Genomic DNA, 26,285 nt, shown 5'->3' with positions numbered 1-26,285 from the left:
ATGCTTTCAATTCTTTTGTGTATATGCCTAGAAGAGGAATTGCTGGATCATGTGGTAGTTCTATGTTTAATTATTTTATTTTATTTTTTGTTTTTTTTGGAACTGCCAATACTGTTTTCCACAGTGACTATATCGTTTTACATTTCCACCAGCAACACAGGGGTTCCTATTTCTGTACTTTCTCACCAACACTTGTTGTTTTCTGTTTTTTAAAATAATAGCCATCTTAATGGGTGAGTGAGCCAAGCCAGAAGAATCAGAGACTGGCCACCAGATCTCTTCTCCCCAGCGACAGAGACCTGAGGCAGTTTCTTTTAGTCAGTTTTATAGTTTCTGAAGAACTATCACCTGATTTATGGCTACTTTTTGGCTAATCCAAATGTGTTACACAGTTGCTCCTCCTTTTGCTAACAGGCAGAGAGGGAAGGAATAAAGTCTGCTGGGTCTTTCAGGTAGTAGGAAAAGACTGGGATTAGCCATAAGCATTTCTACCTTACTTGGTATCACCTGTGAGGTTGTTTAGTATCAGGGAATTAAGATGACCCCGTACCGGAGGGCTTACAGAAAAATGTATTTGTTCTTTTTCTTTTGCTGATACGTGTTTCCAGTATTTTTTTCAGGCTGAACATTGCCATCTTAGTTAGTTAAAATGGTGTTCTCATATGTTCATCACAGCACTATCCATGATAGCAAAGACAGAATCAACCTAGGTGCCCATCAACTGTGGGTTGGATAAAGAAAATATGGTATATGTAGACCATGGAATACTGCACAGCTATAAAAAAGAACAAAATCATGTCCTTTGTAGCAATATGGATGCAGCTGGAAGTCATTATCCCAAGTGAATTATTGTAGGAACGGAAAACCAAATAATGCGTGTTCTCGCTTATAAGTGGGAGCTAAACATTGGGTACACGTGGACATAAAGATGGCAACAGTAGATCCTGGAGATTCCTAGAGGGAATAGGGATTCAAGGACTGAAAAACAACCTGTTGGGTATCATGCTCGCTACCTGAGTGATGGGGTCAGTTGTACCCCAGACTTCAGTGTCATGCAGTATGCCCATATAACAAATCCCTTAATCTAAAAAATTGAAATTATAAAAAAATGAGATTAAAGATATTTTTAAAATAAAAAAGGTATATGCCAAATTGTATGTACATGTTTGTTTATATGCTAAGCAAATGAAACACCTTTCAAAATCCATCATGGTACTTAGACTTTTTTTTTTAATTCCTCTACAGAGAAAGAACAGAATCTAAAGTTTGTAGGGCAGCCATCGACACATTTTACGTTAATGTTAAAGAACAAGTCATCAAATTGGTAAGCTCACTGACATGAATTTGTTGGTCTAAGGTTTTTTTCACTAATCCTGAAGCAGCATATTGTTGTCTTAGAAAAGCTTGCATTTGTTGGCAGTATGGCAATAAACTCATTAGAACTATTCATAACTATTCATAAAAACATAGCTGTTTTTAACTGAATGTGATACATGTGAAACTAACATTTACTTTTGGAAAATAATGTACATACGTATTTTTTGTTTTGTGTAGCTTAAAGAAAGCCAGATGTTGAAAAATCTGAAAAGGAAGAATGCTAAGGTAAATGATGTATGTGATTAGAGTCATAGAGTCAATACTAACATGTAGAGTTATGTAAAGACTTGACTCTGGGTTTACAGCCTTTAGAGTGTGAGTAGATTTCATAATCTTGTCAGGCTTTTATTTGGTTGATCTCATGGTTGATATGGTTGGTATTATTAATGCAAGGTAAGGAATGGGGATCCTAGTCACTTTTGTTTCCTAAGGCTGCACAAGTGTCAAAATAATTGTTTTTATAATTAAAGACAGAAATTTAAGCCTTTTATTAATGTCACAAAGTTAGCTTTTAAAAGACTACCAAGTCCAAGATGACCACTTATATGGATAAATATTAATATATATTTATTGCTTTTGCGGACGTCGAAAAGCACAACCTTTTAGAATAAAGAACTGTCCCAGGTAGGACAGCCTGGGAAGAATACTGGGTTAAGGGTCAGGAGACCTCATGTCTAGTCCTGGCTCTGCTGCTTCATTGCTATACCACCTATAAACTATACACCACTGGGTCTGCAGTGGGCGACAAGCCAGCCAACACGAGAGTCTCCTTTGCTTACCTGGAAACGGCTGGACCAAATGGCCTCTGAGCGTCAGAGGTGAATCCAGGAGTGGAAGACCACCTCTGCATTTAAAATAGAACTAGACTTGAAATACATACATTTTCCTTCCAGTGATTGCAAGCTCTGGGATGTTTTTGTTTTTCTTTCAGTTTTAATCTTTTATTGGTCATTTCTGCATTACTTATTACCGAATGGGAACATTATGAATGTCTAACAGTGGAGTATTACGTAGTCACTAAAAGTGACTCGATGACTGAGATAATAAAATACATTGAAATGTTCCTTTTAAAATACAGAGTGGATCACAACACTCCCCTGCTTTGATAGTTTCCTAGTGCACCTAGATAAAATCTCCTCACTTTACAGGTCACAGGGTCCAGTAAAGACCTGGCCCCTGCTTTTCTTTTCCAGAGTTCTCTCTTCTTTTCCTTTATAGCACATATCACAGGTTGTAAATACATATTGTTTCTGTGTAATGTCTGTCTTCCCCATTAGACCAAAGTCTGTGATGGTAAGAATTGGGTCTGTCTTGTTTTCCACTGCACTTCATTACCTGGCAGCGTATGTGGCAGTGCTCAAACAGTTACAAATTAATTTTAACACAAATGATTGTGTTACTTAGATGATTTCAGATATCGAAAAGAAAAGGCAGCGTATGATTGAAGTCCAGGATGAACTGCTTCGGTAAGATACTATCAAATCCTGTTTGAGCACTTACCTAAAAGGATGTAATTATGATGTGTCATTTAGGGGAGTGACACTTGCTGCTGTGTTGTATTAAAGCCCAGGTTATCTTCAAGCTCCGATACTCAGTGAAGGCAGGGTATGTTGTCTAGTTGCCCCACCTTTTGGCAAAGGAGAATTCCACACTGATCTATCTCCACAGATTTCTCAGCTCTGGCCTTAAGAGATATAATGCCTAGATTCCAGAATTCAGCTGCCTGGGTTGAATTCTAGAATCTACGCATTAAACTGCTTGAACTGCTTGGGTTGAACCCAAGCTCTGCCACTTACTGGCTGCGCAACCTTGACCAAGTTATTTGGTGTCCCAGTGTCTCAGTTGCCTCTTTTGTATGTAGGCGTCATCATCATCATACCTAGACTTCGGTATTCTCAAATTCTGCCTCTGTCTTTGGTTACTTTTGCTCACATGTGAAAAACATAGAGTGCTGTGGAAATTAGATGAGTACATATATAGAAAGTGCTGTGGAAATTAGATGAGCACATATATAGAAAGTGCGCCACAGGGACAGGCGCACGCAGTAAGTGCTGTGTAAGTGTTGACAGTTGTTGTTTATGTTGTTACGGTCGAAGGGTATGCCTTGGAGTGGCATGCATGTGAATCCACTCCCAAGTGTGGGCCAGGTGAACTTACCAGGCCCTGCAGGCCAGGGCTGCCCCCAATTTCTGGTTAGGAAGACTGGAGCGCACATCAGGTGGCAGCCCACAAGTATGTTTTGAGGCCATGGCTGTCATGAGAGAGTCTTGGTAATAAAACAGTGCTAGATGTGCTGTCTGTTCCTGAGCTTAAAAATAGCTTGAGAAAGAAAGTGATATTGTCAGAAAATAATGTGTATAATTAAAAGTTGAAACTTTTAAAAACTCATTCAAAACTAAGTTTTTAAAAAGAGCCTGCTAGGTCAGGCACAGTGGCTCACACCTGTAATCCCAGCACTTTGGGAGGTCAAGGTGGGCGGATCACTTGAGGTCAGGAGTTCAAGACCAGCTTGGCCAACATAGTGAAACCCCATCTCAAAAATACAAAAATTAACGGGGTGTGGTGGCGCACGCCTGTAATCTGAGCTACTGGGGAGGTTGAAGCACAAGAATCACTTGAACCTGGGAGGCAGAAGTTACAGGGAACCAAGATCGTGCCCGTGCACCCCAGCCTGGGTGACAGAGTGAAACTGTGTCTCAAAAAAAAAAAGAAAAGAGAGACTGCCACAGGAGTTTAAGGGAGAGAAAGCAGTTGTCTAATCTGTTGGTTTCTAAATCGAGTCTCTGGACAGGTGCTGGCCTATGGTAAGGTTTTCATTGACCCAGGCCAAAATAAGAAAACTAAAGGCAAATATAACAAGGAAAGCTGACATTTACAAGCTTCCTCTGTGGCAGGGCACTTTCCTAAACGCTTTCTATGCTAACTCATCATCACAGTCCTATGAGACAAGTGGTTATAGCTATAGTCAGGCCGTGCCTGGTTACACTTGTCTTCAGTGTGAGACTACTGAGATGAGTTTTTTTGTTTTTTTGTGTTTTGTTTTTTTTTTTTTTTTTTTGATCCAGAGTCTCACTCTCGCCCAGGCTGGAGTTCAGTGGCGCTATCTCGGGCTCGCCGCGAGCTCCGCCTCCCAGGTTCATACCATTCTCCTGCTTCAGCCTCTCAAGTAGCTGGGACTACAGGCGCCCGCCACCACACCCGGCTAATTTTTTTTTGTATTTTTAATAGAGACAGGGTTTCACTGTGTTAGCCAGGATGGTCTGGATCTCCTGACCTTGTGATCCGCCCGCCTCGGCCTCCTAAAGTGCTGGGTTTACAGATGTGAGCCACCGCACCCGGCCTGAGACATGTTTTAAAGACTGACTTTTGTTTCTTTTCCAGATATAAATTTAGAAGTTGAGAAGTATATTTTGAAAAGGCATAATAAAAAAAACTATGGTATATCATTATTTTAACTTGCTATATGAAAACCTAAAGCACAGGCTTTTGTTTCTTTTCTAGATATAAATTTAGAAGTTGAGAAGTGTATTTTGAAAAGGTGTAATAAAAAAAACTATGGTATATCATTATTTTAACTTGCCATATGAAAACTTAAGGCACAGGAAGGTAACTTGCCCAGAGGCGCAGCTCTAGGTAGTGGGGGAGCCAGGATTCACTGTCAGCTGACTGACTCCAAATTCAGCACTCCTGACCACGACTGCCAGTTCAGTAGTGAGTTTTCCCCAGCACTGCATTTGTTCAATGTAAAGAATTGTTAAGGAAGACTTTTCGTGACTCATGCCGGTAATCCCAGCACTTTGGGAGGCTGAGGCGGGTGGATCAGTGAGGTCAGGAGTTTTGAGACCAGCCTGGCCAACGTGTTGAAACCCCATCTCTACTAAAAATACAAAAATTAGCCGGGCGTGGTAGTGGGCGCCTGTAATCCCAGCTATTTGGGAGGCTGAGGCAGGGGAATCGCTTGAACCCAGGAGGCGGAGGTTGCAGTGAGCTGAGATCATGCCCCTGCACTCCAGCCTGGGTGACAGAACAAGACTCCGTCTCAAAAAAAAAAAAAAAAAAGACGTTTTTATGAAATTATATTAGAGAATAGTTGTGTTTTAAATCTTTATTTGGCAAAATACAAAATTTGCCGCCTTTGCCCCTCATTTTTTTTGTTGGTCCATAAAACCCAAGTTATACCTTTTTATTTTATAGGTGAAGAAACTCAGCCATTGAGATGAAACAGTTTGCCCAAGGTCACATGTTTTCATCCAGGCACTGAACGTCTTCCACTGGTTTTATTAGACTTTGGAGAGTGGACAAGATTTGATAAGAGGAAGGAGCACTGGGAAAGCTTTTTGTCCGTGGTTTCTGTGTTAGACTGTAGTGCCTGGCTCCTCCGGCACGAGCCTCTGAATGTTAGCCAAACATACATTTGATCCAGTAGTTCCGAAGACTTGAATGGCTTGATGAATTTCAACATTTATAAGGAATATTCTTCTGTGAATGTCACTGCTAATTATTCATTGTGCATTGTATTTCAGAGATTTTTTTTTTCCCTACATTTTAAACTGAAACCCAGAATCTTTTACACATTCATAGTTTCAGAGCCAAAGCAAATCATCTAGTTGGCCAACCCCGGTTCTTCACACTCGCTCAGTGTACTTACAACCTCAGTTGCACACACGATAGACTGGTACATTTTATTATATGTCACTTATTTTTGTTTTAGGTTAGAGCCACAGCTGAAACAACTACAAACAAAATATGATGAACTTAGAGAGAGAAAGTCTTCCCTTAGGAATGCAGCATATTTCTTATCTAATTTAAAACAGCTTTATCAAGATTATTCGGATGTTCAAGCAAAAGAACCAAACATAAAGGAAACGGTAATTCCAATTTTACTTTTTACCATGCTTCAGAAGATGATTGCGGGAGGGCATTTTCATGCTAGAGTATCAGAAGCTTTGGGGAAAGACAAGTGCAGAGACAGAATTACAGAGTCCACCTAAAATAGTACCGCTGTAAGCCAGTGAAACTTCATTATATCAGCACTTTTCTTAGCTACTTAATGAAGGCTGGAGGAGTAATGTCCAGAATTGCTGATTCGTGTAAGATATTTTCACTTGGACAGCTGAATTTCATCAAGGGAAGTTTATATTCTGTGTATAAATCTCAACTGAAAAATCACACTCTGCTGTATTATAATTTTCATTCATATAAGACCACTCAGCCATGTTTGAAAGACCAACCTTTTCTGTTTTGTCTAGCCCATGTTCACAGCGTCTTTTACATATGAAAAACAAGCGATTTTTCCATATAAGTGGTAGGTATGATTTTAGAAGCTAAGAAACAGGCCGGGTGTGATGGCTCTCACTTGTAATCACAGCACTTTGGGAGGCTGAGGCAGGTAGATCCCTTGAGCCCAGGAGTTCAAGACCAGCCTTGGGCGATATGGTGAAACCCTCTCTCTACTAAAATACAAAAACTAGCCAGGTGTGGTGGTGCGTGCTTGTAGTCCCAGCTACTCAGGAGGCCGAGGTGGGAAGATCACTTGAGCCCTGGAGGTCCAGGCTGCACTGAGCTGTGATCGCACCACTGCACTCCAGCCTGGGTGACAGAGCAAGACCTTGTCTCAAAAAAAAAAAAAAAAAAAAGTTAAGAAACATTAAAAGGGAATATAATGGGAAAACATATTTATTGTTTTAATACGTTTTGTAGCTGCTTCTGGATTTTTACTGCAGACTTTGCTACTGTTAGGCCATCTGCCTCAGATTAATAGAAATGTTTAAGTTCTAGGGAAAAAATTTGTATACCCTAATATAATTTTATATAAAATATGTATAATTATATGTAATATATACATATTTTATGATCAGATTTGTATTCTTCACTTCTAAATTCAATGTTAAGGTTTTGACACTGATCTAAGTTAATTTTCCTGAGCCTAAGATTTGTTTATATATTAGAGATCTGGAAATAGAATGCTTTTAAAGGTATTTTTTTAAATTACCTCACTAGTCCAAAGCTTATGATGTGGAGTTTGGTTAGTAAATTTGGGGAAGTTACCTGTAGCATTGATTCAGCTTGAACATAATACTTTAGTTAAAAGCGAGGTTTAGTGTCTCTGCCTTGTCTGGAAAACACCACTGGATGAGCATCCTGTTCTTGGCATGACCTCAGTGCCTTCTTGCACTCCTCTTGTAGTAACTCTCACTTTTGCCTTATTGAGTGTAGATATTTGGGCATATGTCTTACTCTAAACATTTAGTGACAAATGTGACTTCTTCCCCTTTATCCCTCCCTAGAGCAGGTGCCCATGGGAGCTTGAACACATTAGTTTGTCAAATATTTGTATAAAATTTCATTATCATGTGTGGTAGTCACAGCATGACAGCTTTTCTGCTGTCATCTTGAAAACATATTAAACAGCAAACTATCAAAGTATGATACAATTCTGTAAGGGGAATTTAATCATGCACCCTTAGATACAATTTGCAACTGGAATTTTGACTTTGTTAATTATTTCAAAATCGGGGCTGGGCATGGTGGCTCACGTCTGTAATCCCAGCACTTTGGGAGGCTGAGGCCGGTGGATCACAAGGTCAGGAGTTCAAGACCAGCCTGGCCAACATGGTGAAACCTCGTCTCTACTAAAAAACTTAAAAAAAAAAAAAAAGCCGGGCCTGGTGGCGGGCGCCTGTAATCCCAGCTACCCGGGAGGCTGAGGCAGAGAATTGCTTGAACCCAGGAGGCGGAGATTGCAGTGAGCCAAGATCACGCCACTGTATACTCTAGCCTGCTGACAGAGTGAGACTCCGTCTCAAAATGTTAATTATTTCAAAATCATGAGTTGGATGTTGTGTTTTATTTTATGTTGGGTTTGTGTTCTAATTTTAACTTTAATCATTAAGAACATTTGGATTGGTAACCTTTGAGACATTTAATTGATTCTCCCAATAATTTCTTGAGATGATAGATTTGGGGTTTTTTTTCTTCTTAGGAACTTTTATGGATCTGGTGTCCTCATTCCATTAGTTCTTTAGTTAAAGTAAAACCTATCTTACAGTTTTCAGTGTTTTAAAATAGACATGATATCAAGCAGACCCTACACAGCACGAGCAGACTTGCCAAAACCAAGCCTTGACGTGTCCCAGGCATGATTTCCTGTCTTCAGTAATAGAGATGATACAGTTATTTGAATCAACTGGTCTTCTGGGATAAGAAGATCAGTTCAAGCTTTGCAGAGCAGCTCCCTAGCAACTTCGTGATCAATTATGTTTTAAGGAAATGGATTAAAACCAGTTGTCTTAATGGTCCTAGTTAAAAATGAGAGGAGGAGTAGTTAATGGAAAGCTCAATCAAAATTTGCATTGGTCATAAGACTGGGCTACGTGACGACAAGGTTGTAAGTTTTTGATATTGCTAATTATATAAGTTTTTTTCTTTCAACAGTATGATTCATCCAGCCTTCCAGCCCTGTTATTTAAAGCAAGAACACTTTTGGGAGCCGAAAGCCATCTGCGAAATATCAACCATCAGTTAGAGAAGCTCCTTGACCAGGAATGAGAAGAGCAATCTACTAAAATGTGCCCATAGGAAGACTAGTCTCATGCTGTTACCGTCTGAAACTGTACTTTTATAAATAAATTGTTTTGCAAAGAAGTTATGGCCTACTTGCCAGAATCTAAAATTTGTTATTCAAATTAAATGGCTGTGAACAATGTTAAATAGCATCAGTTTGTCCAATAGTTTTAGAGGCCATAATCATCTTTTCTGGTTAATATCTTGAGTAATTTAAAAATGTTGACACCTTAATCAGCCCCAGATATGAGCTGTAATAAACCTGTAAAATTAAGTTGATGTGAATGTAATTTTGATTAGTTAAGGCGATTTCTATTGAATTTAAGTACATCAAAGGTAATTTTTAATAAAATTGGTTTATAGAAGTAAAAAACAAAAATTGGAAAGCAAAGTGATAAAACTTATCAGGTTGAATGATATATTTATCAAATCTCACAGACATCAGGCAAATTATAGCCTGGTGACAAAAGTGTCCATAGTGAATTAGCTACTCTTGTAATACTTCTATAATTAGCTCATCAGGAATTTCATCCGCTTCATTGTTATAACTGAGAAGACTGTTCTCTGCAGCTTCAGCTAGTTCAGCATCTTCAGTAGCTTCTAAAAAATAAGCATCATCAATGTCATTATCCCAGACAGCATCAGCAGATGCACCTGTTGACAGCTTGCTAGGTGATGGTTTATGAGGATTCTGGGTTTCATTGCTCCTAGTTTCATCTGCTTCATCTGTTGTCAACTCTTCTTCCTTTATTTCAGTGGGGAAGGGTGAGAGAGTGGGACAGGAAAATATTTACTCAGGATATGTGATTTAACCATATACTCTATGTTGAAGTAAGGTATTAAGTGACAGATACTAAAGTGAATATGCTGAAGGAATGCTGTCTCCGATATCTCACCGTGGGAATGAGTGCACTGAGGCAAACATTGTTGCACCGAAGCTCAGACACACTTGAAACTCCAAATTTGAAATTACCTGCAGTGCTGTGACACATACTTTTCAATATTCCCCAATGGAGGAAGAGCAAGAGTAGATTTAATTTTTTAACAAGTGGACAGTCCAGCTGAAGACAAATCAAGATAAATTTGCTACCTTTACAATGGACTTAACTACCCATGCTCTAAATTTTAAAGTATTTAGAAAATTATAAATACGGATTGAAAAATTAAAAACAGTTGCCAAAATATGACTGGATTGTATATTACATAATAGTATTGTATCAATTATTTTACCATAGAATGTCGTCAGTATAGACATTTAGTTGATCCTCAAAAAATTATTTATGTAAAGAATGTCCTTATTCAGTGCAGTGGCACGTGCCTGTAATCCCAGCTACTTGGGAGGCTAAGACAGGACAACTGCTTGAGGCCAGGAGTTTGAGACCAGCCCGGGCAACATGATACCCCCCTCTCATTAAAAAATCTACAGAATGTCTTATTCTTCAGCTACGTGCTTAAATATTAGGAGATGAAGGGTTTTGATGTCTGCAGTTTGAGTCATCAAAAATAAGAATGCATATGTATATACAGTAGGAGGAGAAAACGAATGTTGCCAAATGTTAACAAATGGCAAATCTCAATGAAGGACAGACAGCAGAGTTCCTTATTCTTGTACATTTCTGTAGGTCAGACCTTTATATTAAATTTAAAATCAGGTCACCAATGAAATAAAATGATCAGTGCAATAGAAAAGCAGGTATAAATAAAACCAACTGGTAATTTAGTTTAAAATATTTTTTTAAAAACCAGATGAAGCACGAGGCAAAATGTTAACTGAAAACCAAGTGATAGGTTCATGGGTGTTCATTATATATCTTTTATTATTTTAAACAGTTATGTCCAAGTAGTAATACTGTACCCCAATGGTACTTTCAACTTGGCATTTTTGACACGTTACTGGATAAGCGGAAAAAGCTTAAAAATCCACTGCAACCACAAATACCTAAATCACAATCCAGACCAACAAGGATGATAAAATCCTCCTCCTCTGGGAGACAGTTTATTTTTTAAAATTTACTTTTCAACACACATTTTAACCTGGTATTTTGCCAGAGAATTTGGCTATCAGTTATTTTATGTCCAGCTCTTGCAGACCAAGAATGGAATTTCCACCATTTCAAACGGATGGAGTTTTTTTCGATGGACATGTGTTACAACTTGAGTAGATACCAGATTGAATTTTCTAGACTATAAACCCAATCACTTGTTCTGCTTGTAGCAGGTAACTTTATTCTAACCATAACACTATAAAGGAAAAAGCTGATAGATGTGACCAAAAAAACCAAAAACACAAACTAAAACCTTAAAGTAAAAGAAATATGTCAAAAAGAGTACTTAAGTTATTGCAAAAAAGTTACAGAAAAATGGATAGAGGACAGGTACATGCACTTCATTACAGAAATACTAATAGTGAATCTGAAAAAAGTTCATTAAAGAAATGCAAATTAAAACAACTGAGGTACTGCATTTTTGCCTACCAGATGAGTAGTGATTCGAGGTAAACAAGCACTGTTGGCAAAGTGTGAGGTAATAGGTGCTCTCAAATTATTTGTGGAGGTCTAATATCCTATACTTTGCCTGGAGAGCAATTTGTGCCACTGAAGATATTTGTGATACTTCAAGTAGAAAAAAAACTGAAATAGTATGTGTGCTATCACAATGAACACATAAATTCTCAAAGGTACATGCCAAAACATTTGTATCATTTATCTCTGGTCAAATGAGTGAGGAAGATTCCTCTTGCTTTTTGTGTATTTCCTAATTTTATGGTTTTTTTTTTTTTTTTTTTTTTTTTTTTTTTTCTTTTTTGAGGCAGTCTCACTCTTGTCTGCCAGGCTGGAGTGTAGTGGCATGATATCAGCTCACTGCAACCTCCGCCTACCGGGTTCAAGGGATTCTCCTGCCTCAGGCTCCTGAGTAGCTGGGATTATAGGCATGGGTCACCACACCTGGCTAATTTTTGTATTTTTAGTAGAGATGGGGTTTCTCCATGTTGGCCAGGCTGGTCTCAAACTCATGACCTCAAGTGATCCGCCTGCCTCGGCCTCTTAAAGTGCTGGGATTACAGGCCTGAGCCACCGTGCCTGACCTAATTTTATGTATTTTCATTTCATTCTACAATGCATGTTAATTATTTGGGTAAATAAAAATCTTTAAGAGAAAAATGTTGGTTTGACAATCTGGTAATACCTGCCAAAATTAAAACTGAATATGCCCTTTGACACAATTCTACTTCTAGAAATTCATCCTACAGATACAAATGTTCAAAGAAACACAAAGATGGGTATTTTGTTACTTTGAAAAGCAAAATATGGGAAACTTCTTAAATGCCTGGGACTGATGAAATTGTACACCTTCTCAAGCAGCAGTGAAAAACAAGGTGTGTATTAGGTATGTGCTGAAACGGGAAAATCACTACAATATATTCCTACAATACAGTCATAAGTGAAAACAAGGTACCAAATGGGGTTCAAAGCTATTTGGACACTCATGGCTCAGGTATACTATTGTACCAATAACTCCCTGGTAAGGAGAAAGACTAAAATCTGTACTTACCTCTTTGAAAAGAAACAGGAGACATACTTCAGCAGGCAATGGGAAACCTGAATCAGAAAGACAGCAAAACTATTACATATTATAGCTATCTAATTTTTACTTTGTGGTAAATGTAAAAATTAGTAACTCACAGTCAGATTTGAAGTTTTCTGCTTTACATACAGGGTCATGACATTTTTGATACCAAACTTCATTTTTCAGATCAACCAGAATCCTTTGTTTAAAAAAAAAAAAAAAAGTAATATTAATACCCAGACTGGGTAGAAAACAAAATCCAGCTGCATGCTGTTCCAAAAAAAATTCCTAAAACTTACAAAGATGGAGAAAAATTAAAAAGTGAAAGGATAAAAATATATATCAACCAAAACAGTGGTTGCCAAAATCACACAAAATGAACTGCAGGGCAAAAAGTAGATACAAAAGTTCCCCCAGGAAGATACAACAATTCTCAACCTGTATTCACCAAATAATACAGCTGCATCTTTGTAGAGCGAGGTTTTGGGGTGTGGTTATAATAAAAAGCACCATTAACATCAGGCCAGGCGCCGTGGCTCACACCTGTTTGGGAGGCCAAGGTGGGTGGATCACAAGGTCAGGAGTTTGAGACCTGCCTGGCCAACATGGTGAAACCCCATCTCTAATAAAAATACAAAAAAAATTAGCCAGGCATGGTGGCGGGCACCAGTAATCCCAGCTACTCAGGGGGCTGAGGCAGGAGAATTGCTTGAACCCAGGAGGCAGAGGTTGCAGTGAGCCAAGATCGCGCCATTGCACTCCAGCCTGGGTGACAGAGCAAGGCTCCGTCTCAAAAAAGCACCATTAACATCAACGGAGAACAAGGTATGAGTTAGGGAGGCCGGTGTCTAATCTGATTCCAAAGTTTAAGAGTGCATACATAGGCCTGACGAGGTGGTTCACACCTGTAATCCCAGCATTTTGGGAGGCTGAGGTGGGAGGATAGCTTGAGGGCAGGAATTCGAGGCCAACCTGGGCAACAGAGAGAGACCCCATCTACAAAAAATTTAAAAATTAACCAACCATGGTGGCACACCTGTAGTCTAAACTACTCGAGAGGCTGAAGCAGGAATATCGCTCAAGCCCAGGAGATGAAAGCTGCAGTGAGCCATTGCACTCTGTCCTCAAGCCTGGGCCATGCCACTGCACTCAAGCCTGGGTGACAGGGTGAGACCCTGTCTCAAAAACATGAAAAAAAGGAGAGTATACATCCCATTAATAAGTAATAGTATTTAAGAATGAAATCAAAGTTTGGTTTTTTGTTTGTTTGTTTTAGTTTAATGGATACTGTTATTCAAACTGCCACTAAACTGTTAGGACATAAACACTTACCAAGTTGTTTGAAATTCATTACCAGAGCTCAGGTATTTCTTTCGGCCTCAGAGAAAACGTGAAAAAACAAAGACACCAGGGGAACCATGAACCAAGAAAATCTGGGAACTTCTGGACCAAATGCTAGGCGTTCAGTCCTTACCTACAGAATGCTCTTTGCGGGAAGTTTCTGATTTTAGAATTGCAGTGGTAAGTCAGTCTGGAATGGATGCATTACGAGGCACGCCTTCCGGAAATGTCACCCAGCTGTGCAGCTGGAGTCTACAGTGCAGGTGAGTCATAACCTTGGCGCTTCCGCTGTGCGCAGGGTTGCGCACTTCTGCCTCGGGTTTCCGCGTGAGTCAGAAAGAGCAGATGCCCTGGGCCTTGCTCTGCCCCATTTGTGCCTTTTCATTCCTTGTATTCTGACATTATTAGTAAAGCTTGACACTGGGCAAGATTTCTGATGTGCGTGGATGTAATTTGATTATCCAGTCCTCAACTTCATTAATCAGGGAAATTCCCAGGAAAACCACAATATTGTTTTATATTTGCCAGATGAGCAAAACCAATTTTTTAATCCTAACAATACAAAAGTGTTGGTGAGAACATGGAACAGTAGAAAAATCTCAAAACACTGCTGGCAGGACTATAAACTGGCACATCCATTTGGGAAAACAATTTATGATCTAGTAAAATTAAATATGTACATATTCCATGACACAGCAAGTCCACTTTGAGAAAGTCTTGCACGTGTATCCTAGGTGCTATGTACAAGAAGGTTCCCACCTTCATGGTTTATAATAGCAACCCAAATGTCCACTGTGGGAAAATAAACTGTGGCATATTTCTATTTACGTACATGGCATGCGGCACAACAATGACCCGAATAAACAACAGTCGCACGCTGCAACGTGGGTGAGAATCACAGACATGCTGCCACAAAGCGAGGGAAAGGATGCAGTTCAAAATTATGGCCGGGCGCGGCGGCTCACGCCTGTAATCCCAGCACTTTGGGAGGCCGAGGCGGGCGGATCACCTGAGGTCGGGAGTTCAAGACCAGCCTGACCAACATGGAGAAACCCCGTCTCTACTAAAAATACAAAACATTAGCTGGGCATAGTGGTGCGCGCCTGTAATCCCAGTTACTCGGGAGGCTGAGGCAGGAGAATTGCTTGAACCCGGGAGACAGAGGTTGCAGTGAGCCGAGATCGCATGATTATACCCCAGCCTGGGCAACAAGAGTGAAACTGTCTCAAAAAAAAAAAGAAAACAGTATATTGTTTAGAGATATGAACATACATGGAAAAATCATAAAAACAAGGAAAAGATGAACACAAATAGGGACACTGGCCACCATCTTGGAGGGCCAGGGAGAGAGGGAAATTGGGGCCCACAGGTGCTTCTGAGGTTTGATCAGGTTCTGGTTCTTAAGGTGGGTGGCAGATACAACAGGTGGTCATTTTAGTCTTTAAAATGTGCGTATAAAAGTGTGTTATCGGCTGGGTGCGGTGGCTCACACCTGTAATCCCAGCACTTTGGGAGGCCAGGGCAGGCAGATCACTTGAGGTCAGGAGTTTGAGACCAGCCTCGCCAACGTGGTGAATCTCCGTCTCTACTAAAATTACAAAAAGTAACTGGGCATGGTAGCACGCACTTGTAATCCCAGCTACTTGGGAGGCTGAGGCAGGAGAATCACTTGAACCAAGGAAGTGGAGGTTGCAGTGAGCTGAGATCACGCCACTGCACTCCAGCCTGGGCGACAGAGCGAGATTCTGTCTCAGAAAACAAAAAAAAAAGTGTGTTATCTATACTTTTGTACGTAAGATACATTCTACGGGTAAAAAATAGAATAGATCATGGAGACATAATACAAGGTGTTATGATCACCATGTGATAATGATTTTTTGGTAAGTTAATATGCGTACAAAAAAAAACAGAAGATACGTCAACTGATAGTTGCGGTTATGTCCTGACTGTGGCACTGATTTCCTTCGTGTTTTCTGTGTTACAGCTTTGTGTACTGAGCCTACAGTTTTTGCAAGCTTTTTTAAAACTGAATTAATCTAAGTACATCAAGTATGGCACCGAACCATGCTACCCAATGTGTTTCCAGCTTCCCAGAAAGAGCGTCCCGATCCTTTCCCCACGTCCAGCACACAGGCCACATATGCTCGATGATACAGGAGTTGGTTTGACATGAAATAAAAAACAGCAAAATTTCTCACATCATAACTGATAACTACTGGGTATCTATTTATCTCTATTCTAATCATCCTTTTATGTTTTAAAGTCCTACTTCTGGCTTTACTTCATCCCTTACTTTCCCTCCTCTTCCCATGGGCATTTTAAAGAAAATCTCTCAAACAGGGCCTGGCATATATACGAAGCATTCAATAAATACTAGTTCCCTCAATACCACGCAGTGTCTTGAACAAGTTAACACAATCCTAGCTCCAGTTCTTCACAATAACTGAGGAGATACCTTCTTGCCTAAACCTGCGCACTTTGAACACAGAGTCCATAATGTGGCAAGGGCCACAGGAAGGAGAGGCACGCTTCCCATCCCCACTGCACCCCGCCCACAGCCTTCTCCCAGCCCTACTCAACCCCACCTTTGTCCTCTCCAGATATACTAAGCGGTTATTATCTTAGCAAATAAAGTACACATAAAGCTGATGTGCTAGAAGCGATGCAGTAATTACACTGAAATTAAATATTATGTAATGCTAACCATATACAACAAATAGAAACTTAATACAACAGCCGGGCGCGGTGGCTCACGCCTGTAATTCCAGCACTTTGGGAGGCTGAGGCGGGTGGATCACAAGGTCAGGAGTTGGAGACCAGCCTGGCCAACATGGTAAAACCCCGTCTCTACTAAAAATACAAAAATTAGCTGGGCGTGGTGGCAGGCACCTGTAATCCCAGCTACTTAGGAGGCTGAGGCAGGAGTATTGCTGGAACTCAGGAAGCAGAAGTTGCAGTGAGCCACGATCACACCACTGCACTCCAGCCTGGGCAACAGAGCAAGACTTCGTCTTGGGAAAAAAAAAAAGAAATTTAAAACAACTAAATTTATTTTTAAAACAAAATAGTTTTCATAGTCTCAACTTTAAAGTTATAAACATTTAAAATATAATATTGGTTAAATACACACAAATCATTAATATTACTTACATTATATTATTACTCTTATGGGCTCTTCCAATGTTTTCACACCACCGATATTTACAAATATCATAAACCAGTAATTCTTCTGGGAAAAAGTAGTTCCAACGCCGAATTCCTAAAATGCAAATAATGTTTCTAAAGGTACTATCACTCTATCATATAACAGTTAACAAAGGATGAGATTAACTTTACCTCCTTTAATGCCATCTTTATTCACCAAAGAAAGAACAAAATGATCAACTTCAGGATAGGGAGAGCACTGAAAACCTTCAATGGTTTCTACTGCAACAGAGAGAATGATGTATAAATTACAATAGCTGAAAGCTGAGAAGTTACATTTTGATTAAATGCTGTTGAGTACAATTATGGGTTTTGCAATCTCTCGGTCTTCCCTCACTTTTTGCAATTTCAGTCAATTCATGTTTGTTATACTACAAGCAAGCAGGTAAAAGTCAAACCTCTCAATTAGGTCAAATGTTAACTAATTTCATAAAAAGCGCTTGAAATAATTTCAACTGCTGTCTTCATTTTGGCAAACAGAAAGGCAGTCCCTCACATCCGGAACAGGCCTAGCTCCATCAGCCAGGCCTTGGTGTTGCCATGCGCTAGCCTGGCACGCCTACCTCAGCCTGGGCATTGTCCTGTGCACACAGGCACTCACAGAACGTCAACAACAGATAAGGCCCCTGTGGTCATGAGGACTCGAGGAACAGATAACCCCTGGAAAATCATGTCCCAACACAGCCAAAACAGGAACATCTTCCAAACCACAAAAACGACCAACACCCCGATCTCAGTGAACATAAGCAACTGGTTTTTGTTTGTTCGTTTGTTTTTTAACAAATTACACTGTTAATTTCTATTCTGGTTTCCCTTCAGTTAAGCTTTACTAAGAAAACCAGCCATAGAATTGTGCCTGACAACACCCAACGCGGAACAAACCCCAGGGTTCCTGGTGTGCTCCCCCCGCCCACCCATTCCAAGCCCAAATCCAATCCTCCCGGTCCTTTCCAACCCCTCTTCCCAAGATGCCCCACTTTACTGAGGTTCCCCGTGGTGTGTGCTGGCCATCGCTTCCCTGGCAATACACTCAGCTGACCTGCTACAGGTGTGTGCCCTGAGGCCTTTAGCTAGCAGGTACTGACAATCCAATTATATTTTCTAAAAAGCTACTGTAGTAATTTAGAATGACCTATTTTAAGTATCGCTTAATTTTTTTTTTTTTCTTGAGACGGAGTCTGGCTTTGTGGAGTGCAGGGGCGCGATCTCGGCTCACTGCAACCTCCGCCTCCCGGGTTCAAGCAGTTCTCCTGCCTCAGTCTCCTGAGTAGCTGGGACTACAGGCACCCGCCACCATGCCTGGCTAATTTTTGTACTTTTAGTACAGATGGGGTTTCCCTACGTTGGTCAGGCTGGTCTCAAACTCCTGACTTCATGATCCGCCTGCTTTGGCCTCCCAAAGTGCTGGCATTACAGGCATGGGCCACCGAACCCAGCCAGTATAATTTTTTTTTTTTTTTTTTTTTTTTTTGAGACGGAGTCTTGCTCTGTCACCCAGGCTGGAGTACAGTGGCGCGATCTCGGCTCACTGCAAGCTCCGCCTCCCGGGTTCACACTATTCTCTGCCTCAGCCTCCAGAGTAGCTGGGACTACAGGTGCCCGCCACCGCGCCTGGCTGATTTTTTGTAATTTTAGTAGAGACAGGGTTTCACCGTGGTCTGGGTCTCCTGACCTCGTGATCCAAGTTTGCTTTAAATGAAGTTTATGTTTCACTTACTAAAATGATATATATAATTGGAGAAATATTGGAAAACATATTAATGTGGAAATGTGAGATGTGGACTCTAAATCAATGTCTATAAATACATATGAAACAGAAGAAAATAAACATAAGAAAATGTTGGCCGGGCGCGGTGGCTCAAGCCTGTAATCCCAGCACTTTGGGAGGCCGAGATGGGCGGATCACGAGGTCAGGAGTTCGAGACCATCGTGGCTAACACGGTGAAACCCCGTCTCTACTAAAAAATACAAAAAACTAGCCGGGCGAGGTGGCAGGTGCCTGTAGTCCCGGCTACTCGGGAGGCTGAGGCAGGAGAATGGCGTAAAAAAAAAAACCCGGGAAGCAGAGCTTGCAGTGAGCTGAGATCCGGCCACTGCACTCCAGCCTGGGCGACACAGTGAGACTCCGTCTCAAAAAAAAAAAAAAAAAAAAGAAAATGTTATCTATATTTTAAAGTAAGCTTGTAATCATACTATACACATAATTTTAGAGACTACTTTTTCTTTTAACATCACAAATGGGTGTTTTCCACATTATACAGGCTTCATAAATTTAAATTAAACAACTAGAGGATTTCATAGTATATAACCAACTCACTTTTGCTGTACATTTAGATTGCTTTCATTTTTTCACTATTATAAATAACAATATACGAAAATATGTGTATAAAAATGTTTACTGGAGGGTTTATGTAAGAAATATTTGAAAAAAACGCTCTATGTTCTTCAATAGAGGAATGGGTAAGTTATGACAGAGCTGTACCATGAAAAACTACACAACCATTAAAAGACTGAGGAAGATCTCTCTACATATATTGGAAACATAGGAAAAGCTCTTCTAGATTAAATAGAAAATGACTGCAGTATTTACCTGACTGATCGTGGACAGAAGGGTGAAAAAGAAATTTAAGTTTTCATTTTGTTATGTGTTTATTTTATACAAATAACTTACATTATTTTTGTAGTTTTTTGAAAAACACCATAAAATGAAAATTAGTGAATAATACTTTTTTTTTTTTTTTGAGATGGAGTCTCACTCTTGTTGCCCAGGCTGGAGTGCAGTGGCACGATCTCAGCTCACTGCAACCTCCGCCTCCCAGGTTGAAGCGATTCTCTTGCCTCAGTCTCCTGAGTAGCTGGGATTACAGGCACCTGTCACCATGCCTGGGTAATTTTTATATTTTTACTGATTTCACCATGTTGGCCAGGCTATTCTCAAACTCCTGAACTCAGGTGATCCACCCACCTCGGCCTCCCAAAGTACTCGGATTAGAGCATGAGCCACCACGCCCAGCGAATACTTCTTTTTTTTTTTTTTTTGAGACGGAGTCTCGCTCTGTCACCCAGGCTGGAGTGCAGTGGCCGGATCTCAGCTCACTGCAAGCTCCGCCCCCCGGGTTCACGCCATTCTCCTGCCTCAGCCTCCCGAGTAGCTGGGACTATAGGCGCCCGCCACCTCGCCCGGCTAGTTTTTTGTATTTTTTAGTAGAGACGGGGTTTCACCGTGTTAGCCAGGATGGTCTCGATCTCCTGACCTCGTGATCCGCCCGCTCGGCCTCCCAAAGTGCTGGGATTACAGGCGTGAGCCGCCGCGCCCGGCCGCGAATACTTCTTAATAAACATCTTTTTCATACTTTTTGTGTTTGAGATGGAAACCCTGAAGTAGATGAGTGATTGATTGATTAACTGACTGGCTGAGACAGGGTGTGATTCTGCTGCCCAGGCTGGAGTGCAATGGCACCATTAAGACTCAGTGCAGCTTCAACCTCCTGGCCTCAAGAGATCCTCCTGCCTCAGCCTCCTGAGTGGCTGGGACGACAGGCATGCACCACAACTCCTGGCTAATTTTTGGATTTTTTTGTAGAGATAGGGTTTTGCTAAGTTGCTCAGGATTGTCTCTAACTCCTGGGCTCAAGTGATCCTCCTGCCTCAGTCTCCCAAAGTGCTGGAATTACAGGTGGGAGTCACTGTGCCTGGCTAGAGGTAGTTTTTGAAAGATCAGTGATTATGAATACTTAACATTTAAGATTTTAAAGGCAAAACAGATTCTGTATCCTTACATTTTGATAGGAAATTTTTTTTTTAATTACCTGAAGTAGCTGCGTGCAGTGGCTTGTACCTGTAATCCCAGCATTTTGGGAGGCTGAGGCAGACAGATCATTTGAGCCCAGGAGTTTGAGACCAGTTGGGCAACATGGTGAAATCTCATCTCTACTAAAAATACAAAAATTAGCTGGGCGTGGTGGTGCACGCCTGTAGACCCAACTACTCTGAAGCTGAGGCAGGAGGATGGCTTGAGCCTGGAAGGAGGAGGCTGCAGTGAGCCGAGCTGGCACCACTGCACTCCAGCCTGGGTGACAAAGAGATGCTGTCCTAAAAAGAAAACAAACATCAAAAAATTTACCTGAAGTGCCGATACTGTTAAAATATCCAACTCCTTTTTGTTTATTCTGAGATGGGTCACATGTAAGAATTCGTAAAGTATCTGAGAACCTGAAGAAGAAATGGGTAAAAGAAACAAAGCACCATTACACTGGAACTACAAGGCCTGGCTACAGAAAGGATGCTGAATTCCTAATAGTTTCTCATTAAAATCCTTTGTTCAGCAGATAATTGTTCTAGGACATTTATTCCACATTTGCCCACAAAACCACGAACCCCACACATATAAAAAATATGATTTGTCAATTAAAGAAAATAATTTTTTAAAGAGTAGGTTGGTGATTACTTATAATACTATCCTCAATTACAGAATGGATCAGGGACTCTAGGACTGCTGAAGCCCTGTGTCTATGGTTTCACATCTGCGGATTCAACCAACTGCAGATCAAAAGTATGTTTTTTAAAAAACAATAAAAATAGGCCAGACGCAGTGGTTCACGCCTATAATCCCAGGACTTTGGGAGGCTGAGATGGGCTGATCACCTGAGGTCAACAGTTCGAGACCAGCCTAGCCAACATGGTGAAACCCATCTACTAAAAATACAAAAATTAGCCAGGTGTGGTGGCAGGCGCCTGTCATTCCAGCTACATGGGAGGCTGAGGCAGGAGAACTGCTTGAACCTAGGAGGCAGAGGTTGCAGTGAGCTGAGATTGTATCATTGCACTCCAGCCTGGGTGACAGAGTGAGATTCCGTCTCAAAAAAATAAGTAAATAAGTGAAAATAAAAAATAAAAATAACAATAAAAATAATACAAATTAAAAACAATATAGTATAACAACTATATGGCATGTGTACTGTATTAGGTATAGGTAATCTAGCAGGATTTACAGTATTATATATGGAGGATGTGTGTGGGTTACGTGAAAATAGTACATCCTTTTATATATGCAGATTTTTGTATCCACAGGGGTCTTGGGATAATAATCACCCACAGACACCAGGTGACGACTATATAACTCTATTCACCAAACATAAAGAGCCTTTGAATTTTTTGTTACAACAATTGTAGAGGTGTGACTTATAGGAAGAAATGAAGGAAGAAGGAGGGGTGAGAGCAAAGGGAAAAACAGATTAAAATTAACGGAAAGAAAAGGTACATTCATAATCATAAAGGATTTAGCCTTTATTTCAAGAAGTAAAATACCTGGTACTGACTTGGAATACACAAAAGACAAGGTGACTGTATTCAGTAGAAGAACCCTCCACCTCTGTAAGATTCGTATTTAAACTGCGAAAGAAACGGGATTGGGTAATCGGGAGATTACCTGCACTTCCGGCTGTAGTTGCTTTTCCCGTAGGAGCTAGAACTAACAATGTTGCTTTTCGCACTTCTCCATAAGTGGTAGAAAGAGTGTGACCTTATTCTGGTGCCCACAGGGGGTGGCAGGAAATATACAATTTGTACACTCCTGCTATGGCACTTCCCATTTTCAGAATCTCAGATACTGCTACCGCTACCAACAACATTCACTGAGCAGATGCCATGAGCTGGGCACAGCTGTATATGTTTTATGTGCACAATTTTAACTTTTTAAATGCTCTCGACAACTCTATAAGGTAGGTGTTAGTATCATTTCCATTTAAAAGTAGGAAACTCAGACCTTACTTCTGAGACATGTTATTAAAAGAACTCAAAGAGTACAAATATATATATGAAGAAAAACAATCCATCTTCCATCCTCCTGGGTAACGGCTGTTAACTGTATAACCTGATACAACTATCCCTACAGCACTGTATTTTAGACAATTACTAAAATTAATTTCCAGAGAACTTTTCCTTAAAATTATATTTAAGTGGCCGGGCATAGTGGCTCACACCTGTAATCCCAGCACTTGTGAGAGACCAAGGTGGGCAGATCACTTGAAGTCAGGAGTTTGAGACCAGCCTGCCCAACATGGGGAAACCCTGTCTCTACTAAAAATACAAAAATTATCTGGGTGTGGTGGTGCACACCTGTAGTCCCAGCTACTTGGGAGGCTGAGGCAGGAGAATCGCTTGAACCTGTGAGGCAGAGGTTGCAGTGAGCTGAGATCACACCACTGCACTCCAGCCTGGGCCACAGAGCAAGATTGTCTCAAAAAAAAAAAAATTATATTTAGAAAGGCAAAAGGAAAAGTATTACGGCAAGGTGATGGTAATTTAGTCTGAACCTTAACCATTTTTTGGGCTGAAAAAGTTGCCAGCCTAGAAAAATGAGGAATGAAGGCAAATACAGTAAGTCCTCATTTAATGCCATGGATAGATTCTTGGAAACTGCAACTCTAAGAGAAATGACATCTAGCAGGTCTTTGAATAATGTTCTTTTGTTCAACATCATTTCCTTATAACGGCAGTCCCCAACCTTTCTGGCACCAGGGACCGGTTTCCTGGAAGACAATCTTTCCACGGGTGGGGCGGGGGCGAGATGGGCTGGTTTCAGACTGAAACTGTTTCACCTCAGACCATCAGGCATTAGATTCTCATAAGGAGTGTGCAGCCTAGATCCCTCCCACGCACAGTTCACAGCAGGGTTTGCACTCCTATAAGAATCTAATGCCACTGTGGATCTGGCAGGAGGCAGAGCTCAGGTGGGAAGGTGGCTGCTCGCTCGCTCGCCTACTGCTCACCTCCTGCTGTAGGGTCCAGTTCCTAACCACAGACCACTGGTCTGTGGCCTGGCGACCACTGCCTTATAACATGGATGAGAAAAAACAACTGGATTCATCATCCATCACTTTGTTTAAAGTTCAGTTTCCAATAACTTATCAACATCAAATGATGACTTGTTACAGTATTTCTGTTGAAAGATGACTTTCACAGATTTTATTTTTTTTAATTTATTTATTTTAGTTTTTAGCAATGGGGTCTCACCCTGTCACCCAGACTGCAGTGCAGTGGTGCATTCATAGCTCACTGCAGCCTTGAACTCCTGGGCTCAAGTGATCCTTCTACCTCAGACTCCTGAGTAGCTGGGACGACAGGCATGTGCTACTGTGCCCAGCCAACTTAAATACTTTTAAGAAATGAACGAAACATGGGAACCTAAAGTTTCAACAATAGAACTCACAATAAATTCCAGAGTGTCAATATAATGGAAATTTTACACAGGCATTAGAAGTTTTATTTACAATTAATTGTTGGCAAATTTTTAACAAATATTCATAACATCAAGTAGAAAAAACAAATGACAATCATCTAAATAATAATCTCAAGAATATTTTTTGAATAAAGGAGCTATACAAATTATATGTATGTGCATACATGAAAAGAAAATGAGGCATTTAATAGTAAAATATTTCCAAATGCAATACCAGTAGTACTGTTTTCTTCTTTACAGAAGTGATAATCATTTTAGAAAAATTGGAAAATATACTAAATATAATCCTAAAAAGATATACAGAGAAAATTAAGTGTTCAAATATATGTTTTACTATTATCTTTTAGCTAATGGAGAAAAGAGAAAGGTTAACTTAGAACTGTAAGAACTGGCTGGGCGCAGTGGCTCACGCCTGTAATCCCAGCACTTTGGGAGGCTGAGGTGGGCAGATCACCTGAGGTCAGAAGTTCGAGACAAGCCTGGCTAACATGGTTAAACCCCATCTCTACTAAAAATACAAAAATTAGCTGGGTGTGGTGGCGGGCACCTGTAGTCTCAGCTACTCCGGAGGCTGAGGCATGAACCTGGGAGGCGGAGTTTGCAGTGAGCCGAGATCATGCCACTGCATTCCAGCCTGGGCGACAGAGCAAGACTCTGTATTCAAAAAAAAGAGCGGTAAGAACTGACTTTTTCTTAAGGTAGAATGAATTTAGATGATTTACATTTTAGTAATACACAATGCCATTCACTGTTTAATAAATAAATATTCATGAATACAAAATGGTTTGATGCTGCTACTACATACCTGACATTGCTGACCAAAGAAGAGAGAAAATACTGATATTCGTCAGAAACATCCTTTGATGGTATAGGAAAAAATGTGTTATCTTCAGTAACCTCCAAAGCCACACGCTTTCCTATTTTTGATGATTTATATAGCCGAAAGTTTCTATTTCTTGTATAAACTCCTACATCAAAAAGTAATAAAACAATATGAAAGCATGTTTTCTGTGATTAGTTTTATAGTCAGCAAATATTCAATTTTTATATAGCATTAATAAAAGAAATAAGTATTTTCTACATGTAGCTGTAAACAAAATAAACAAAATTAAAGCACTATATAAATTAAAATAAACTGCAGTCAGCATGGAGGAATGCCACATTCTGAAATAGCAAACTCAATTATTCTGCAGCAATTCTGCAACTGAAACAAATGGAAAAGCTGGATGCAGGTATTGGAAAGTTTGAGACAACCAGAGAGCTTCTAAGACAGTGAGGTTGTGCCATGCCAAATCCCAGAGAAAAGGGAAGGACCAAAATCAAACAAATATCTAGAATAAATCTAACAACATATGGATAAGATTTCTATTCAGTAAATTATAAAACATTATAGAGAAAAATTAGAGAATCCCTAAGTAAATAGATGGGCCTACCATGTGCATAGATTGGAAGACTCAGTATTATAAAAATGTCAACGCTCCCCAAGTTGATCTGTAGAGTCGAGGCAATCCAAATAAAAATTCTAGCAGGATTTGTTTGCATAAACTGGCAAACTGACTCTAAAATTTAAACAGAAGTGCAAAAGCTCAAGAATAACCAAGAAATTCCAAAGAACAAATTTGGAGGAATTGTTTTTCCTAGATATAAAGACTTACAACAAAACCGTATTAGACAGTGTGGTGCCTATCTAATATATAAAACTATATTAGACAGGAATAGATCAATAGAACAATGAAGCAGAACAGGGTCCAGAAACAGACCAAAATATATACAGCCACTGTATATGGCAAAGGTGGCACTGCTGAGCAGTAGGTAAAGGACAGTCATTTCAACAAACAGTGCTGAGCCAACCGGATATTCACAAAAGAAAACATGAATCTTGACTGCTCCTCACTCAATAAGCAAATCCTTTCCAAGTAGACTGTAAATCTAAACATAAAAGCCATGCCAGGTACAGTGGCTTGTGCCTGTAATCCCAACATTATGGGAAGCC

General features: G+C 40.2%; 2 protein-coding genes across 51 annotated transcripts in view; one reads left to right on the top strand and one right to left on the bottom strand.

The window, feature by feature from the left end:
- CENPU (centromere protein U) overlaps positions 1 to 9,214 on the top strand; it is a 43,465-nt gene extending 34,251 nt beyond the window's left edge. Inside the window, exons 9-13 of one of the 3 annotated variants that reach the window (XM_015139596.3) lie at positions 1,246 to 1,324; positions 1,555 to 1,602; positions 2,782 to 2,843; positions 6,089 to 6,245; positions 8,812 to 9,214. In XM_015139596.3, the coding sequence (XP_014995082.3) occupies positions 1,246 to 1,324; positions 1,555 to 1,602; positions 2,782 to 2,843; positions 6,089 to 6,245; positions 8,812 to 8,925 (460 nt within the window). In that variant the 3' untranslated portion in view covers positions 8,926 to 9,214. The remainder of the gene's footprint in view (positions 1 to 1,245; positions 1,325 to 1,554; positions 1,603 to 2,781; positions 2,844 to 6,088; positions 6,246 to 8,811) is intronic. The other 2 variants (XR_001445112.3, XM_015139597.3) reach the window with 2 other exon arrangements.
- A 66-nt stretch (positions 9,215 to 9,280) lies between these two features.
- The window catches only part of PRIMPOL (primase and DNA directed polymerase), a 43,893-nt gene continuing 26,888 nt past the window's right edge, over positions 9,281 to 26,285 (bottom strand). For 8 of the 48 annotated variants that reach the window (XM_078002472.1, XM_078002475.1, XM_078002476.1 and 5 more), the window contains 7 exons: positions 25,098 to 25,260; positions 21,176 to 21,264; positions 17,185 to 17,274; positions 16,999 to 17,107; positions 12,624 to 12,706; positions 12,493 to 12,539; positions 9,281 to 9,685 (listed from right to left, as the gene is read on the bottom strand). In XM_078002472.1, coding sequence (XP_077858598.1) covers positions 9,428 to 9,685; positions 12,493 to 12,539; positions 12,624 to 12,706; positions 16,999 to 17,107; positions 17,185 to 17,274; positions 21,176 to 21,264; positions 25,098 to 25,260 — 839 coding nt within the window. In that variant the 3' untranslated portion in view covers positions 9,281 to 9,427. Of the gene's footprint in view, positions 9,686 to 12,488; positions 12,540 to 12,623; positions 12,707 to 13,530; positions 13,683 to 13,981; positions 15,069 to 15,892; positions 17,108 to 17,184; positions 17,275 to 21,175; positions 21,265 to 25,097; positions 25,261 to 25,725; positions 25,852 to 26,285 lie in introns of all 48 variants that reach the window. The other 40 variants (XM_078002461.1, XM_078002468.1, XM_078002487.1 and 37 more) reach the window with 24 other exon arrangements.

The sequence above is a fragment of the Macaca mulatta genome, chromosome 5, assembly GCF_049350105.2.
Source record: "Macaca mulatta isolate MMU2019108-1 chromosome 5, T2T-MMU8v2.0, whole genome shotgun sequence".
NCBI lineage: Eukaryota > Metazoa > Chordata > Mammalia > Primates > Cercopithecidae > Macaca > Macaca mulatta.
This window is presented reverse-complemented; position numbering and strand designations above follow the sequence as displayed.